We start from the raw sequence: 18871 nt of genomic DNA, 5'->3' as shown, positions 1-18871 counted from the left end.
TGGTATAATCAGTAAAACAAGAATCTTGAAGTGACAGTTCTCAAGGATGTATTTCGCATGGTAAATATTTATGACGGTGCATAACAAAAACTATTTGTCAGCTGTAGAGTAAGAGACATAGACAGGGTACTATGACTCTAAACACTAGCTTCTGTGGGTGAATTAAAGAAGTCCCGGGTTCGAATCCAACCCTCTTCATCAAACATAAAATATTTTTTTTAAAAAAGCCTGTCAGTATAGTGACACGCCTGAAGATAGCAGTAAAGTCGACAAGCGAAACATCAGACAATGGACCTTGCTGTATCAGTTCCCATGTCAGTAATGTATTTGGTTGAAAGTTTATGCGTCTGTTTTCCTTCCACCTGCAAGACAATGACGTAGGAAAAACGCACAGATTAGCCCCGAGTACAGTATTTGGTTTTGTGTTGGAGGACTTTCGATCACCGGATGGAGTCCAGGAAGTGCTGCCGTGTCTTGAACAATCGACTCTGGCAATGTTCTATAAAGGTTAATATGTCACCATGCGCTTTCAAAGTCAAGGAGACGCTTCGACTCGAAGCCATTGTCCGTAATTAGGATTGAACACGGCTAAGATGCAGGGAATGTTTAAATGTCGGCAAAACAAACACGTGCCGCGTCCAGTGTCAAAACTTAGAACTATACTCATTAAGTTAGCTATACTAAAAGCTGCAATGCCACGGTGGTCTAGCGGTTAGAACGCTGGCCTTGTAATCCTGGGGGGTCTCGGGTTCGATTCCCGGCGGTGCCCGAATTTATAACTTGTGTTGGGCAAGGCCGTGGTCTAGGCAACACGGAGTTTTCCTCCGTGGCATCCCAACAATTACTCCATTCACACACAGAAGAAGGCAATGGCAAACCACTTCTGGATCATCTGCCAAGAACGTATATGAACAGGTCCCAGTCCGAGAAAAGGATGGAAGGATCCTGTTCATATGGACCTGTCGTCAGACAGAACACTAAGTAATAATAAGATGAGGTTGTCTAGCGGTTAGAACGCAGGCCTTGTAATCCTGGGGTCTCGGGTTTGATTCCCGGCGGTGCCCGAATTTATAACTTGTGTTGGGCAAGGCCGTGGTCTAGGCAACACGGAGTTTTCCTCCGGGGGCTTCCCCGGTTTCTCCGTGGCATCCCAACAATTACTCCATTCACACACAGAAGAAGGAAATGGCAAACCACTTCTGGATCATCTGTCAAGAACGTATATGAACAGGTCCCAGTCCGAGAAAAGGATGGAAGGATCCTGTTCATATGGACCTGTCCTCAGACAGAACACTAAATAATAATAAGATGAGGTGGTCTAGCGGTTAGAACGCAGGCCTTGTAATCCTGGGGTCTCGGGTTTGATTCCCGGCGGTGCCCGAATTTATAACTTGTGTTGGGCAAGGCCGTGGTCTAGGCAACACGGAGTTTTCCTCCGTGGCATCCCAACAATTACTCCATTCACACACAGAAGAAGGCAATGGCAAACCACTTCTGGATCATCTGCCAAGAACGTATATGAACAGGCCCCAGTCTGAGAAAAGGATGGAAGGATCCTGTTCATATGGACCTGTCGTCAGACAGAACACTAATAATAATAACTAAAAGCTACCTCTACTCCGAGACCATTCAGTTGATGCTACGTCAGATATTAAGCCACTAACTTAGTTCCGAGGGTGTGATATTGCGTTTGTTGGTCAGGGCTATCGGATACCTCGTGGGGCGGTGGTGGGATCCTGATAATCGGCGAAAAACAGGTAAACATTCTGCTGTTCCCCTTCGTTCACCATCGACCTTGCTTGATACCATCAGGGATTGAACCCAGTAACCTCGAGGGTAAGCCAGAGTGTAGATGTTCAGATGTCTGAGCTATGACGCTGGGATTTTGAACTCGATGTTTCGGCAGACGAGACTTGGTGATAATTGCGACCATGCATCATTACGAGTTATAATTGAGGTGTTTTTCCTATAACTACGGTCTATTAGTCACGTAGAATAAGGTCTAATCAGAACTGAAGGTTATTTCCATGAGGAAATATGACTAACTTATTTACTCTGTTAGGTTAGCGGTAAAACATTTAATAAGGCTTGTGGTGGTTGCAGGGCTGGACACAGATCGAAACGAAGATGGACTACTGTCATAAGATCATTAATGACTCTACTAGTACGTGATATTTGTACTGTTTCCTTGTCTCTTAATTCTTAGACACCACTGTATCAACTATAGTTGTTATTTATAGTCGATTTTTAGGAGAAGATGGTTGTGTAGTCAGCTGGGAAATGTCGTCGAATTTGATCTAAATTATGAACTGTATCCCTTTAGTTTAGGGCAGCGTTTCTCAACCTATGGTACGCGAGCCAATGTTGAGTGGTACGAGAACTCTAACGTTAATATTAGCATAAATAACAGTTTTCCCTGAACGAATTTGGTTAGTGGTAAATTTAATGTGTTAAATTAGACTTAGCGGTACGCCAGCGAAAAAAGGGGTGAGAACCCTTGGTTTAGGGGGTACTTGGTTAAACAACGAAAATAACTGTGGCTATTTCCCGATGAGGATTTGGAATTAATATTTTCTGAATTCATATCCTATCCGTCATCGCTTGAATATTGATGTTCCGTCCCCCTGAGAGTGATATTTGTTCCTTGTGTGTTTTGGGATATGGCATATGTGGGAATGGACCTCTGTCTCTTCGGCATTGTAACGAACCGCTTTGCAACACCTCGCGAACAGACTGTACATATTAGCATTGCCAAGATCGCAAGGAGTTTTACTTTCTATGAAAGTGCATGTAAATATATTTCAGCGCGTATTTCATACAGGAAATATATTATGAATTGGTTCATTTATAACGTCATAATAGATTCCACAAAAGAACGTCACGTGTCAATAAACTTCTGGTTGATATCTGGAGTATGCTTGAACACAGACTGATCTTACAGAGCACGCGGAGATGATGTTTTTTTTTTTTTTAAGAAATAACTTGTCTCCACATTAATCACAGAAATTTGTTTGAAGACGTTAGTTTAAAATGATAAATATTTTCTTAGACCAAATGGAAGTGTCACGTGTATGTATTATAGGGGCAGAGCGTTTATTTTAAACATGCTAATCGTGTTAGCCTGACTAACGCTGTGAAAACAAATTATAGAAAAATCGTTGTCGTCTGAAATGGGACCTCTGAAACGTTGGTACACTTCTACCAGAATACACGGAGCTAAAACCCAGAAGACGGAAATCTTCGTAATCACCGCTGTGAGAACTTCAAATCCTACGAATACAAAGAGTCTCTGCCTTGCTTTGGTTCATTTGTAGTGCACACAGGAGAGCCAATCAGGAAAAAATGCAGACGTGAGTGAGAACAAGACAATTTACTGGCTTGTAACAAGATTTCGGGACTTAGGAATTGTGTGTGTGTGTGTTTTAAAGGAAGGCGGTGGACATCTACTGTAAGTCTTTCCTGACAAATACAAACTAAAATTAAATGAGCTAGTTTATTTTGTTATATTGATTCACCAAAACGTATAAATACTCTTGTAGTTAGAGTTGCGTTTTAAATGTAAAATTCTGCCTCCTTGAGACGATAGTAATGCTTTTGAGGTATTTTTAGGTCTTATGGGGGAAATATTTAATTACGACTGTGTTTAATATTTTAGGTTTTCCCATCTTCTTAACTTGTATATTTTTTTTTAGTATGTTTGTGTGTCTGTACTCTAAGGAATAAATTCAATGTTGTGTTTGACAATTTGAGGAACGCAAAAAGTAAACTTGTTTGCATCCCAGCAGAGAGAAGTTGTTTGAACTGAACTGAATGTTTCAGTAGAACATAAATGTCAGTTAATGTTCCAGACACCTTTTTTCAAGGTCCCTCGGAATATGCATAATTAGATTGTAGTATGTTCTTCCGCGTGTAGCAGTTCGCGACAGATTTTACTCAAGACTTTATCTCCGAATTATTCTTATTCTTTGCTACGTGAGTTATTTGCGCCAGACTTAATCTTCTCACAACAGTGAAGATATCGATATGCACTGCTGAAGATAAAGGCAGTGTGTTCCTACGAAATGTTTATATCTACATAGTTCACACGGCGTTATCAGAAAACTTGCATCGATAATTCTCTTATCACAACTTTCATGCACAAAGAGTATCTTATCTGAAGATTTCTGTCTTCTGGGTATTTGCGATGTGTAGTCTGGTCGATGTTTACCAACGTTTCAGAGGTCATACTGCCTCCGTCATCAGGGCGCTGTGTATGAAGATTTCTGTCTTCTGGGTTGTTGCGCTGTGTAGTCTGGTCGATGTTTACCAACGTTTCAGAGGTCATACTGCCTCCGTCATCAGGGCGCTGTGTATGAAGATTTCTGTCTTCTGGGTTGTTGCGCTGTGTAGTCTGGTCGATGTTAACCAACGTTTCTGAGGTCATACTGCCTCCATCATCAGGGCGATGAGTATGAAGATTTCTGTCTTCTGGGTTGTTGCGCTGTGTAGTCTGGTCGATGTTAACCAACGTTTCAGAGGTCAAACTGCCTCCGTCATCAGGGCGACGAGTATGAAGATTTCTGTCTTCTGGGTTGTTGCGCTGTGTAGTCTGGTCGATGTTAACCAACGTTTCAGAGGTCATACTGCCTCCGTCATCAGGGCGATGAAGATTTCTGTCTTCTGGGTTGTTGCGCCGTGTAGTCTGGTCGATGTTAACCAACGTTTCAGAGGTCATACTGCCTCCATCATCAGAGTATGAAGATTTCCGTCTTCTGGGTTATTGCGCTGTGTAGTCTGGTCGATGTTAACCAACGTTTCAGAGGTCATACTGCCTCCGTCATCAGGGCGATGAAGATTTCTGTCTTCTGGGTTGTTGCGCCGTGTAGTCTGGTCGATGTTAACCAACGTTTCAGAGGTCATACTGCCTCCGTCATCAGAGTATGAAGATTTCCGTCTTCTGGGTTATTGCGCTGTGTAGTCTGGTCGATGTTAACCAACGTTTCAGAGGTCATACTGTCTCCGTCATCAGGGCGATGAGTATGAAGATGTCTGTCTTCTGGGTTGTTGCGCTGTGTAGTCTGGTCGATGTTAACCAACGTTTCAGAGGTCATACTGCCTCCGTCATCAGAGTATGAAGATTTCCGTCTTCTGGGTTATTGCGCTGTGTAGTCTGGTCGATGTTAACCAACGTTTCAGAGGTCATACTGCCTCCGTCATCAGGGCGATGAAGATTTCTGTCTTCTGGGTTGTTGCGCCGTGTAGTCTGGTCGATGTTAACCAACGTTTCAGAGGTCATACTGCCTCCGTCATCAGGGCGATGAAGATTTCTGTCTTCTGGGTTGTTGCACTGTGTAGTCTGGTCGATGTTAACCGACGTTTCAGAGGTCATACTGCCTCCGTCATCAGGGCGATGAAGACGGAAATCTTCATACTCACCGCTGTGAGAACCTCAAGTCTTACATAGTATCTTATCTTTTAATCCTAGCTTAAAAATTAAGCAGGTTATGTATTTATTTGTTTATTCATACGCATAAATGGATTTGGTTCACAGTAGGATCACAGGAACTGACTGCCCACGATTTAAGCTCCTGAACTGCTTGCGAACTCGATAACATGTAGTTCGTTGACCGCGGTGTTGTCGTAACATTGATAGTCACTGAAAAACATAAATGCAAAGCATAACTGTATCCAAGGTAAACAAGGATATGCTCGTTTCAGTAATGTCACTATGCAATATAAGAGAAAAAGTGTCTTGTGCCTGTCATTCATAAAGATAATCTTAATTTACTGCTGAGTTATGTTGCAGGCTTTAGGACGTAACTTATTTCAGCACTGTACAGTTTGAGATAGCTGAAGTTTACGAATCCGTGATTAATGCAGTTGTTGTTTGTTGGGCAAGGCCGTGGTCTAGGCATCACGGAGTTTTTCTCCGGGGGCTTCCCCGGTTTCTCCGTGGCATCCCAACAATTACTCCACTCACACACAGAAGAAGGCAATGGCAAACCACTTCTGATCATCTCTGCCAAGAATGTATATATGTATGAGCAGGTCCCTGACAACCTGAAGAGGTTGGAAGGATCCTGTTCATAATATATGGACCTGTGGTCAGACAGAACACTACAAATAAATAAAATAAAAATTATGTGTTTGCGTCCAGACCGGTTCTGGGGCCCACCCATCCTTCCCTATCCAATGCGTACCGTGGTCATTTCCCTCGGGGTTGTGTATTAGTTAAGTGATAATCAACTTTTCGGCGACGTCGCCGAATTGTGAAGTTTGCTTATTTTATATAATTAATATAATTAATTAATTATCCTTGTAGTGATATCCCTTTTACGGGAACGTCTAAATATATTTGCTACAGAGACTGTCAGTTGTTAAAATTTTGGTTTGAACGTAAAATTACTACCGATCTGGAATATCTCGGTTTGCCGAATGCGACAGAATTGGTGTTTCCCCAAATTTTAACGTAGTGACTTTTAAGGTTAAGCGATTTTTTTTAAGACTCATAGAAAAATGGGTTAAATCCAAGATGAATTGGAACCTGATTTTTGTTTTTAGTGTAGAATTTTGAACCTTGACTTTTTAAAAATATTCCGCAGAACACGAGGGAAATTAACAATTATTGCGCACGTCAGTTACAACTACAAAGCGTCTTTACGCCTTGTTTCAAAAGTTGTCGACCTTCTATTAGACGCGTTAAATAGTTTTTCGTCTCTAATAATTGCAGAGTGAGGATCAACTTGACGTCTCTTGTATCCTGGTCGTGTAATTTTCAGATCTTGACTTGTGACTGACTTCCTTGTCTCTAGACTGTAATTTTATCTGGAGTAAACACCAGTTCACTTGGATACAGGCAGATCTGTGGGTGTGTCCTGAACTAACACACGCTATTTGACTACTTAAAATCGGATTTTTATTTAGAATCAGTGTTCAAGAATGCGTTTAAAATTGGCCACACATTCACCTTAAAGAGAATTTTTCTCGTAATTTCTTATCACGATTGTTCCAACTGTTTGCCTTTTGTTGTCTCATCACTTTAATATTATCATTGCCGAACGCTGATAATGTAAGCTGGTAATTCTGATCTCTTTGTTTGCAGAAAAAAAGCAGGTATTGAAAGGTGTGTCAGGTCACTTCAACTCCGGAGAACTGACGGCGATCATGGGACCTTCTGGTGCTGGAAAATCTTCGCTGTTGCGTGTTCTAACAGGATTTATGTGAGCTTTAGAAATTTTTTTATAAATAAACGGGTGTCTTATCTGATGCTTTTAAGTTCTGTGATAATTTATCTATCACCCTTTACCCGACATACGTTATTGTGTTTCTGTCTGTCTGCAGTACGAAAGGAGTGCAAGGCAGTATCAAATACAATGGTGTTGACCTAGGAAGCAAAACGGGGAAGAAGGAGACATGTTACATCATGCAAGAAGACTGTCTTGCGCCTCTGTTCACAGTTTACGAAATAATGACAATATCCGCGAACTTAAAATTGGGGCGAAGCCTCTCTGCAAAGGCGAAGCAGTTGTTGGTAAGTATCAAGCTGATCATGTCTTAATTATCAGATATTGTTGATTCTGTTATGTTTAAATCATTGTCGAACGTCGCTGCAGAGTAATAAGCCACTCCCACTTCGTTTTCGAGAGGTTCAGATGTCAAAACTAGGCTCTGAGACGAGTTATTCTGAACAAGATTTGAAGTTCTCGCTGCATTGAACATGGCGATGTACTTCTGGATTGTGAAGCGTGTATTAGAACGACGCAGAGAAAATAAGTTTTACGTCTCATGTCCAACACAGTTTATCAGCAAGTCTTGTCGTTTTTGAGGTAAATTTTATCAAACGGAGAAATTTGTGTCACAAATTAACTATGGAAATTCTAATAACAGATAAAACGAGCGAGAATTATCAGGCTGTGCGAGTGTGTGTGTGTATTATTTAAACCTCTTTATCTCAGAGTCACTGTTTCGTGTCAGTTCTACTTATTTTTAACATCATCAGAGCGGAACACCATCCCAGAAGTCGGTATTCATACTTTTAGAACGTGAGAACCTGAAATGTCACATAAACAAACGTGGTTTGTGTTTAAGTTTGTCATTTTCACATTTTATTCACAGTGTTTCAAATGTCGAGCGATCGATATCTTCAACAATCGATTAAGAAATTGCAATTTGTTTAATCGCAGGTCGAGGCTAATCGATCGATCGATATTTGATGTCGTGCTTTTGAAATACTATGAATGCAGTTGCGTGATAAGAATTATTATTCGTTCTCGAAAGTAATAAATAAAATGACACAGTTCTCACGTGAGACGGGCAATTATTATTTCACAACTTGAAGACTTGAGTTCAGTCACTTTTAAGAGGTCAACGAGGGTTAAAGACGTACAATTACAATTAGATATCGAAGATTATGAACTACTTGTGTAGTTAGGTCAGAAGTTTTTCTCATGCTCTTTGTAACAACTAATAATCAGAGCAGATTATAAATATATCAGGCTTTATTGGGGAACAGGAAAAATATGTGGAGATAAACTTCAGGCCAAATGAGTTTTTAATATATTGGCCTCTACATTACGCTCTAGACTTAGGGTACTTTTTCGAAGAGAATAATTGTATTATGTTTAGAGTGGATGGTTTTATAATAACGTGGTCGTTAAATCCGGAAATCAGTTTCAGCACTGTTAATTTTCATAATTTATCGATGTTTGTTTAATCACATTATTTGCTACGTAATTCAACTGACCTGCCATGAATTTCTTGTACTTTGCATTAACAAATTTGCCAAAGGTAAAAAAAATGTGAAATTACTTTTACATCAAGTCTATATTTTAAACCAAGAGAGAAGATAATTTTCACAAGATTACATGTTTATATTTCTCCAGGAATGTTTCTTTGTACTCTTAATTGTTATTTTATTAGTATGGTTTGTTAAATGGAGCATTTTTAATTTTACGAATTTAATTATTCGTGTTTTTTTCCCCCGTCTAATCACAATTGTATATAAATAAAATTATAAATAAAATATTAAAATATCATTTACATATTTGGTACAACTTTTTACTACATGTTTCGGTTACATTGAACCATCTTCAGGTGTAAAGTTAAAAGTTAAAAATTATAATCTTATAAACTAAAACGTAATTACTGTTGTACCAAATATGTAAATGATATTTTAATATTTTATTTATAATTTTATTTATATACAATTGTGATTAGACGGGGGGAAAAACCACGAATAATTAAATTTTAATTCACAATATGACGCAATTATATCAACTGATGAATTTACGAATCTAATTTGACTTTCGTATTCAGGTAGAAGACATTCTCGACATGATGGGTTTGACTAAATGTAGAGACACGAGATGTAACAAGCTGTCTGGAGGACAAATGAAACGACTTTCCATTGCCCTGGAACTTGTCGATAATCCCCCTGTCATGTTCCTGGATGAACCAACCACGTAAGTTTAATCATTATAATAACGTAAGGCTCTATGTGGGGTATCGGGTTGTGCCGTGTCGTCTGGTGGAAGTTTTCCGACGTTTCATACATCTTCGCTGACTAATCGCCACCCTAATGATGGAGGCAGCAAGGACCTCTGAAACACCAGTAAAGTTCTACCAGACTACACGACGCTACGGCCCGGAAGACAGTCGTCTTCGTAATCATCGCCGTGAGAACTTCAAATATCCTAAAAAATATAATTTACTATGATAAAATTAATTAAACTTTACTTTATTCATAGGTTTGCAGCATTTTTTAATTAAGGGTTAACCAGTTCATCACAACTAGTTGTTTTCCTTCAGGAAATTTTCTGGATTTGTCTTTTGAAAAGAGGATGGAAATTTATATGAATTATTTTAGATATTATCGTGACTTAACTTTCTGAATGTGTTCGTGTAGTTAGAATGTATTACTGTCTCATATTTTGAATGTCCTCGACTCTGGTATTGGCCGAGAGAACGTTGAACCTGGATAGAGTTTCTTCTGGGTAATTTTTCAGTCCCTCTGGGCGGACGTGGGATAATGTCAAAAGTGGTCCATCCACGTACGGGTTCCATCGAGCCAAACTCGTTTGTGAGTGGGGTGTCACGAGCCGAGTCTGCTATGCATGCGTGGTGAAATATATCCGAGCCCGGCTCACGAGTCAGACTGGGATGGGCCGATTAACCTTGATCATAAGGGGAAATGGGGTTTAAATCTTATATTAGAGGTTAATGGCCCGAGTTTAACTCCAGGGTTAACAATTTAGCAGCAAGCCATAAGTCACTGGAATTAAAATACGCTTTGACTGTTTTTCTTCCAATTTTTTTAAGTTTATTATTCATTGTTGTTTAATTGTTTAATTTTAACCGTCTAATCACAATAACATATTTTATTAAATATTAAAATATTATTACTACAATTAACATTTAATATTTATTATTCATTAATCGTATTATAATCTGACACTTTAGCTACCTACGCCATTCGTAAACAAGACGAAAATACAGTGGATTATATTTTGCCGTAGGGGACTGGACAGTGTAGCGTCCCTACAGTGTGCCAAGGTCTTGAAAGCGCTAGCAAGAGGTGGTCGTACTATCATTTGCACAATTCATCAGCCGTGCGCCTCCATTATGAGCTTGTTTGATCACGTGTACATCTTGCGCGATGGCCAGTGCGTGTATCAAGGTGCTAGTTACAACATGCTTCCATACCTGAGACAATTCGGATTACAGTGTCCCAAATATCACAATCCAGCCGACTTCAGTAAGTTTAAAAACTATATTTTATAGAGTTTTCTTCGAAGTTATGAGTTGCTTTAGCCCTAGGAATCATTTACGAACGTTCTTGAACCATAAGTTGTCTATCTGTTGTAGAACCCTAAAATTGAAGGGATTTTTAATTTTGTAGTGTGATAGGGTCATTCCTTTATCACGTCATTTATTTACGTAAAATAGAAGCAAGCAAAGTTTTACGTTACAAGACGTGTACTCGGGTTTCAGTGATGGAGGTTGTGTGTGGAGATTACGGCACGTATCACCCTCAGTTGATTCAGGCTGCTGAAAATAACATTTGGAAGAAATCAAGACATATACCAGGTACTCTTGTGGTTTCATTATTCTTTTATAATGAGTTTATGATTTTGTTCTGTCGTTCTGTATACTAGCTTTGTGAAGTTAATAGTAGATTACAGGAAATGGAATAGTTCTCCGATAGTAAATTTCAAGGAATTGTAATTACGTTCGTCCACTGCCAAAGTTGAATTCAATTGTAGCTTCCCAGTTGATGGTTGGATCTGCAGTAAGGAAGGTAATTATTGGGTACTTGTGGATTGTCGGGACACATCTCTTTAAAAATAAGTTAGGTTATGTTAGGGTTGGGCTAGATTAGGTTAGGGTTAGATTAGCTTAGGTTATCTTAGGTTAGGTTAGGATAGTTTAGGTTAGGGTTAGGTTTGCTTACCTTAGGTTAGGTTAGGTTGGGGTTAGGTTAGGATAGTTTAGGTTAGGGTTAGGTTTGCTTAGCTTAGCTTAGGTTAGGTTGGGGTTAGGTTAGGATAGTTTAGGTTAGGGTTAGGTTTGCTTAGCTTATCTTAGGTTAGGTTGGGGTTAGGTTATCTTAGCTTAGGTTAGGTTAGGTTGGGGTTAGGTTAAGGTGTGTGTGTGTATATAAATGACATATACTTGAAAGTTATTATATTTTATTTCAATAAATGACAAATTATTATATTTTATTTGGACATGCAAGAGATGTTGACTCCCCCGTTTTGTGTCCCGATAACCCACAAGTACCAATTATTGTTTTTATGGAGCAATACTTGTATTGGCAAATTGTGTAGCACTTGGCAGTGAGTCATGCAGCTCCAGCCAGGAGCTGGTAAGTGACAGATGACATTCGACTTTATCAGTAAATACAATGTTTATAACCGCGATCAAATATCACAAATAGGAGTTGCAAATGTGGCCACATATACATAAGTGAGCTGCGACATAAGGCACCATCGTATATGTCAGTTATATTTTTGTTAATTCTTTAAAAAATATTACGCTGTGTATTTATGAAAGAATACCCAGAGAAATGGCGACTAGAAACGTAATAACATACGATATTTAGTATTATATATGTATAATGTTTAATATCTATTGGTATTAATTTGAATTACATAATTTCAGCAGTTGAACCAGTGGAAGAGTTTGGTCAAAATAAACCAAAGGAATGTTTGGAGAAAACTGTAGTTGCTATTCAAACACCAAATGAGTATCAGAAATTCTGCATCCTACTCAAATCCTATTATATGCAGTTTTACAGAGATTGGGTAAGTGACGTTGTAACAAAATTTTGAGTTCAAGAGAGTTTACCAGCAAATAAAATTAATTTTACTTTCCGCTGTGAGTATTAATTGACTCGTAGTTGTAAATGAAGGTTGTTCTACCTGTAGAAATAAATCATCAGTTGAAATTTAAGGCTTTCTGATGATTTTTACTTATCGGCTAAGTGAATTTTATTTAAGAGCATGATATTTGTGGCCAGTTACTGTGACAAAGTCCAAGCTCGCAGATATTTCCACTTTTATTTATAATGTTATTTGTAATTTTTGATTTGATTGTTGCAGACGATGTCTCACCTGAAGGTTCTGTTGCACATCTTAGTTGGAGGGCTCTTAGGAGCATTGTTCTTAGATGGTGGCAACAATGGATCAAGAACAATCAGTAACCTCGGATATCTTTTCTGCTGTGTGGTGTATCTCAGCTATACAACAATGCTACCTACAATAATAAGATGTAAGTTCTTATCGGTGTTCGTAAAGTCCCCGTCTCTTTTGTCGAACGCAGAGCGATTTATGTTAAATAATGCAGTGGCAATGACAAAGGTTTTTTGTCCATCTTTTTCGTCTTGGTAACACAATTGTGAAGATGATAAGGCCACATGACTGAATTATTTATCATGACAGCGTCTGGATGACGTCTACATTTGAGGGTCAGAGTTGTCTGTGTCTGTTCTGAGCGAAACAGAAAATGATCCTTTGTCGGTTCTGATCCTGTGATTATTTTTACGCGTCATTTTAATTTTTATTTGATGAAAGAGTTTTTTTTTATATATATACTTTTCAGTTCCTTTGGAACGTGACATATTGGTGAAAGAAGAATTCAATAATTGGTACAAATTGAGGACGTACTTCATGGCCATCACTGTTTCTAGCATACCGATACAAGTAAGTGATACAGACGTTGCTTTTCACTCATAGATGTACATTTGGCATATTTTCATTTATTATTATTTATTACACCATGTTTCAAAAGTAGCTTTACAAGAATATAAATTTATTTAAAGGACGCGCGCAATATTTTTAAATGCACAAATTTAGCCAATCACATAGTTTCTTGTACATGCACTGTAGTACCGAAAACCACCACCGCGAGCGCACGTAAACTGTAGTACCGAAAATCGCCACCGCGAGCACTCCCGGCCAGTGTGATCAAGATGGCTACTCTCACGTGTGCGGAGCGAGTTTGTTGTGTGTTTTGGTTTGAAGAAGCAAAGTCTGCTACACAAGTTCGAAGGAAATTTCGCACCCAGTAGGCCTACAATTTACTCGTGGCACAGGAATTTTGTTGAGACTGGATGGTCTGTGTGCCATACCAATTATGAACTTTATTGTAAATAACCAAGAACTCTTTCAAACTAATTCTGCTATACACCCTGTCAACACAAGGAATAAAAATCAGCTTCATAGACCAATTACCAACCTCTCATGTTTTCAGAAGAGTGCATATTATGCAGGGATCAAAATTTTCAACAGTCTACCATCAAATCTCACGAGTCTTGTAAATAAAAAGGCACTATTTAAACCAGCATTGAAAAGATACTTAATTACACACTCCTTTTACTCTGTCGATGAATTTCTAATGTTTACAAGTAAGTCGTAATTTATCTATTGTATATAATGGGTGGATTTATTTGTAACTTATCTCTACTTCATGTGAATCCTTTGTTTGTATTTTTGTGACATTTATATGAATTGTATTTGTATAACATGTATTGTATTATTATGACTTATTCTACATCCTATTGTCATCTGACTAAACTTATGGATCCATGGAATGTAATAAAGATGTATGTATGTAAAGCCGGTAGGCCACGTGTTTCTGAAGACGCCGTGCAACAGATTAGGGAAAGCTTCGCTCGAAGTCCACGCAAGTCATAAAAAGCATAAAAATCCGATTGACATAAAACTTGAAGTGTTACATTTCTATGTTATGAAATTATATGTATTTTACCTTCGTAATACTTCGAGATGATACCTCCTCCATTCCATTGAACACAAAAATGTTGCCATTCTGTATTCACCTCTAATTTTATGGTGTGTTGTTCCAGCTATTGTTCTGTATGGTTCACATATCTGTGTCGTATTTCCTGTCAGGACAACCCTTGGAATGGCAGCGGTTCACCATGATGCTTTTTATGTGCTTCATGTGCGTTCTTACATCAGAGAGTTACGGTCTCTTCTTTGGAACTCTTTTCACTCCTGTCGTAAGTATGATTGATTTTTTTGGAGTGATTTTTTTTTAAAGATAAATGTTCTCACTTATTGTCTTGTAGGTCCTGACTGTCGTTTCAGAAGACCTTACAAGCCTTCATCATCAGGGCAGTGATTTCTGATGATTGAGGCAGTAAGTTTCAATGAAATGTCAGTCGGTACCTACCAGGCTACACAACTTAGAAGAGCCATCTTCATATTTATTGCCACGAGAAACTAAAACCTCATGAAGAAATTCTTGAGGGTTAGATGGTCATGTATTATTATTTTTTTTTTTTATTGTTTCAGACAGGGACTTTCTGTGGGGCTCTCTGCACTGCATACATGGTCCTGTTTTGTGGTTTCCTCATCCTGTTCACGCACATGCCGGAATACTTGTATTGGTTGTCCTACACTTGTTTCTACCGATACTGTCTAGACGGAATAATCTCCTCGATATATAGCTACGATCGACCAAAACTCGTGTGTCCTGATAATGTCATATATTGTCATCTCAGTAGTCCTGAGTACATCCTAAAAGAAATGGGCGTAAGAGGAGATGATTACTGGTTCGACATCGGCATACTGATTCTGATGATCGTGTTCATAAGATTTGCAGCGTACTGCGCTTTGAAGAGAATGTTGAGTGATAAGTGAAGTGGTAAGCAGATGCGAGTGCGGCAAAACAAAATTTTGAGGTTATGATATCCCTGTGATGCAAGGAAGTTTTGTACGAGGACGTGCATACTGATTTGTATGCATTCGTACAGTGATGTAGCACTATAATGAGATTCAGTACGGTGAAATTACTTTTAAAGAGTAGCAGATGATGTGTGTGTGTGTGGACTGTACTGAGGTACAGAGTGTCAAATGGTGTGATATTACGCGACAGTGAATATTTTAGTTAGAGAAGAGAATTTTGAACAAATAACTGCATAATCCTTGTGAAGGGTCTTGCATCATTGAGTTGAAAAAACATTTATTGAGAGACATAGGTCGTTGATCGTCTGTCTCAGCGAAGACATCTTCGTAAGCGGATCATAGTGTACGGAGCCGTGGGGAGAAGTTCATTCTTCATCCATCCTGAAGTTGCATGTGATATTGCGAACCACGACCCAGAAGACCAAAATCTTTATTTTGATCACTGTGAAAACCTCAAATCATGTGTAAAAGTTTTTTCTTTTTTGAAGCAGTAAAAATTTAACAAAATTCACGTACCTGTACTGTAGCTTCTGCGCGGTAATGAACATAAATTTTATTTTAAATTTAGGTAAGTTTACTTAAAATTTGTGTTCATTTTAAATTTATGAATATCATTGAATACCAGTAACGTGATTCGCAGCTGTGTACTTTCATCGGCTTGCCCTCGCTTGATTTCGACCGAGTTTATTAAACTTCGTACGCGACACGACGTGTAACTTTGGAGCATCCCGTAACCGGCATTTTGGATTCCTCGCTGGTATTGCAGGAATTCAAATGTTGCTGTTCACAGTATTTATTACGTAATATGATAAACGCGCGTTTCTGTGCGTCATACGTGACTGGACGAGTTCTCGGAATGCGGCCTTGCGACAAGATGTTCCGCCGTCTTAGAAGTACTTCTAAAACAGATAAAGCTAAGAAAGGGATGAAATAAATTATCGTCTTTGAGGTTCAGCTGATTTTTTCAACAGTAATTTGTAATGTACAAAGAAAAATAATGTACCGGAGGACCGACGGATCCATTCGTAGTAATATGTCAGTAAAGTCACTAGTTATCATGGTTTAGGGCTGTTGCAGTTTAAGTACATTTCACCACAAAAATCTTTTTAGGGTAGATTTTCCTCCCCCGCTTATGTCAGCTAAAAAAAATTTTGAAACATTTCTTTGAGTATGAAAGTTTAATTGTAAAAGTTATAAATATTTCCAAAAAAGGATAACGAGAAATTTGTGTAGGCATTTAATGAGTGCGTATGTACCGTGTAATTAGGTTGTTACTTAGTTTTGGCTATTAGGAAAATCAGGTCGTTGTTAAGGAAACGTGTTACGACGAAAGGGGTGGAGAAGATAGAACTGTCAAAACATCAGGCCAAATGGCAGCTTCTGGTATTATTCTTCTTCTACGGCTTTCCGGTCTGTGTTCGGTCCATGGCCTCCTCAATTCTCCTCTTCCATTTGGTCCTCTGTTAGGTCCGTCTGTCCCGAGGCTTTGATCAAGGTTTCAAAACATCTTCCTTTTCACGGTGTAAGGTTGTTAGCCTTGCGACCAACCCCCAACCTGGAGGACCAGGATACCTGTCTTAGTCTGACCTCTCTCCCTCGACCAATCTGGCTACGGAGGCCCTACCAGTAGCTCTTGGGGGTCACTGAGGTACTCAAGCCCCAAAGTGGGGCGTCTAATGACACTTCCATTATTATTATTTTACGTTGACATTATAAAAATATGGAACATTTGCTTTACATAATTTTTGTGAGGTGGCATTACTGTCTCACTCTTGCAGACTTTTTATCTTCGGTTATTAAAAGAAATATTGGATTGTAAAGAAGTTTACAATAAAATCTTCCTCCCCACCTCCAAATCCGAGAGACGGAGAAGTACGTCTGGTACGATATTAGTGGTTATATAGCTGGCCTTGGTTCCTAGGTGCGAGTAAAAAAATCTACTTACTCCATTTTGGTTTGTTGTAGAAGAAACAGTATTTTTGATTTTGTAAGATTTGAAGCTTTTACAGCAGCTAAATGCATTTTAAGTCTTCTTGCCATGAAGTAACGGCATCGCGGTACGACTTTTCCGAGACTGTCTCTGCTTTTGCCATCGAGGTTGGTTTTCCTGGCGGTGCCGACAGATACGGTCTTCGAAACCTTGCATTATGACACCATTCCGACGTGGCTGACTACCCAAGAAGACTTAATTGCATTATTATGATTGGTTTTTTGAGGTTTTTCTATTATCGACTCTACAAGTCCGTACACTTGTCATCAATTATTATGAATATTTTCATTAATTGTAAAGAACCCATGAAAATCATTTTGGGTTATTTTACGTGTATGACGCTGTATCATATTTCAGATTTGATTAAGCTTTCGGTGAAATTCTGTAATGAATTAATTTTGGTGCGTTAGGTAGACAGGAACAGGAAGTAGTTACAGCAAGCTCGTTAAAACGCAAAGCAGAGTATTACGTCCCTGTGACGTGACCGAGTATTCAACTTATAAAAGTGAAATAGTTTTTTTTTTTCTTCCTTCCTCGAGAATTAGTTGTTTAGTTGTGAATCATCTGTAATCATCACCGTCGACTACGGATTATGCGGTGTGACAATTTATCATTTTATATTTATATTAAATTGGTAACCCTCGCATCTTAGACCGTTCGTGTACAGAAATCGGATTTCCCAGAATTAACTGCTGTAAGAAAGCAAAAGTAGATAACGTCCAATCAGATGACGGAAAAGATTGTTTTGAACTGTAATTAATGAAAATGGATCCTATTCAACATTGATTCCATTAAAATATGCGATTGAATGATAAATAAAATATATTTTTCTGTGTACTTAAGTCTCATTTTAATTAACTGGTCTCAACATTGAAATTAATAAGCAAAGACTTGGAACTTGCCGGCCGCACAGTCTGAGGCACGGTCCTCGTGCGCCTTGCAGCTGCGACCGTGGGTTCGAGTCCCACTCGAGGCACGTTTGTCTGTGTCCGTATAGGTAGAGGCCTTGCGTCTGGCTGATCACTCATCCAAGGGGTCCTACCATGCCGTTCTTGGCATCATGTAGACTCGCTGATAGATGCTGTAGACTTATAGACTGATAAGTCTACATGGTGCCGAAGCCAAGAATAATGTCATCGTCGCAGCTGTGAAAACCTTGACGCACGTTTTATATTCCTCCAGTTTTGATGGTCCAGTGGTACGTTACTAATAACGATTTGCTGGACAGATTGAAATACGTGTTGGTCTGCAGCTGGCGTGCAGGCGTCTAAAGAAGTATTAATTTTCTGATAGCTGTCAGTGGTAATTCTCTCTCTTTCCGAACACTAGCACCGATCTGTTTTGTGTTTATTAACTCAGTTTTATAACACTGTAGCTTTATTTAGTAAAGTGAGAGTTGAATATACAGAGTGTTACATTTGCGATCACTAAATTCTTGGACTGTGTCAGTCCAAGAAATTAGCGACCTTGAAAGTAGTTATTTCGTACCTCGGATTCTCAAGGAAACGTACTTTCTCAGAAAGCACGTGTTAAGCCATCTTGGAAGTCTACGATGGGATTTTCATGTTTGAGCTGTAAAGCAGTTTTGTAATATTTGTTTGTTATTTTATTTTGGTTTGTAGTAGAAGTAGTTGCAAATGTGTAAGAATAATTTAATAAATAAATAATATTATCCACACATAAATATTTTCTAGTA

At 38.8% G+C, this 18871-nt stretch overlaps 1 protein-coding gene across 8 annotated transcripts in view; it reads left to right on the top strand.

Moving 5' to 3' along the window:
- The window catches only part of LOC110839599 (ATP-binding cassette sub-family G member 1), a 60094-nt gene extending 41235 nt beyond the window's left edge, over positions 1-18859 (top strand). For 6 of the 8 annotated variants that reach the window (XM_087347079.1, XM_087347078.1, XM_087347076.1 and 3 more), the window contains 10 exons: positions 7082-7199; positions 7321-7510; positions 9295-9440; positions 10494-10732; positions 10969-11064; positions 12139-12281; positions 12579-12747; positions 13078-13178; positions 14342-14497; positions 14793-18859. In XM_087347079.1, the coding sequence (XP_087203205.1) occupies positions 7082-7199; positions 7321-7510; positions 9295-9440; positions 10494-10732; positions 10969-11064; positions 12139-12281; positions 12579-12747; positions 13078-13178; positions 14342-14497; positions 14793-15140 (1706 nt within the window). In that variant the 3' untranslated portion in view covers positions 15141-18859. The remainder of the gene's footprint in view (positions 1-7081; positions 7200-7320; positions 7511-9294; positions 9441-10493; positions 10733-10968; positions 11065-12138; positions 12282-12578; positions 12748-13077; positions 13179-14341; positions 14498-14792) is intronic. The other 2 variants (XR_002546545.2, XM_087347080.1) reach the window with 2 other exon arrangements.
- The last annotated feature ends 12 nt before the right edge of the window (positions 18860-18871 follow it).

The sequence above is a fragment of the Zootermopsis nevadensis genome, unplaced genomic scaffold, assembly GCF_977971745.1.
Source record: "Zootermopsis nevadensis isolate Lab colony 2312 unplaced genomic scaffold, Znev_1.0 Znev_ptg000011l, whole genome shotgun sequence".
Classification (NCBI taxonomy): domain Eukaryota; kingdom Metazoa; phylum Arthropoda; class Insecta; order Blattodea; family Termopsidae; genus Zootermopsis; species Zootermopsis nevadensis.
Note: the sequence above shows the minus strand (reverse complement) of the source record. Positions and strands in the feature narration are given on the sequence as shown.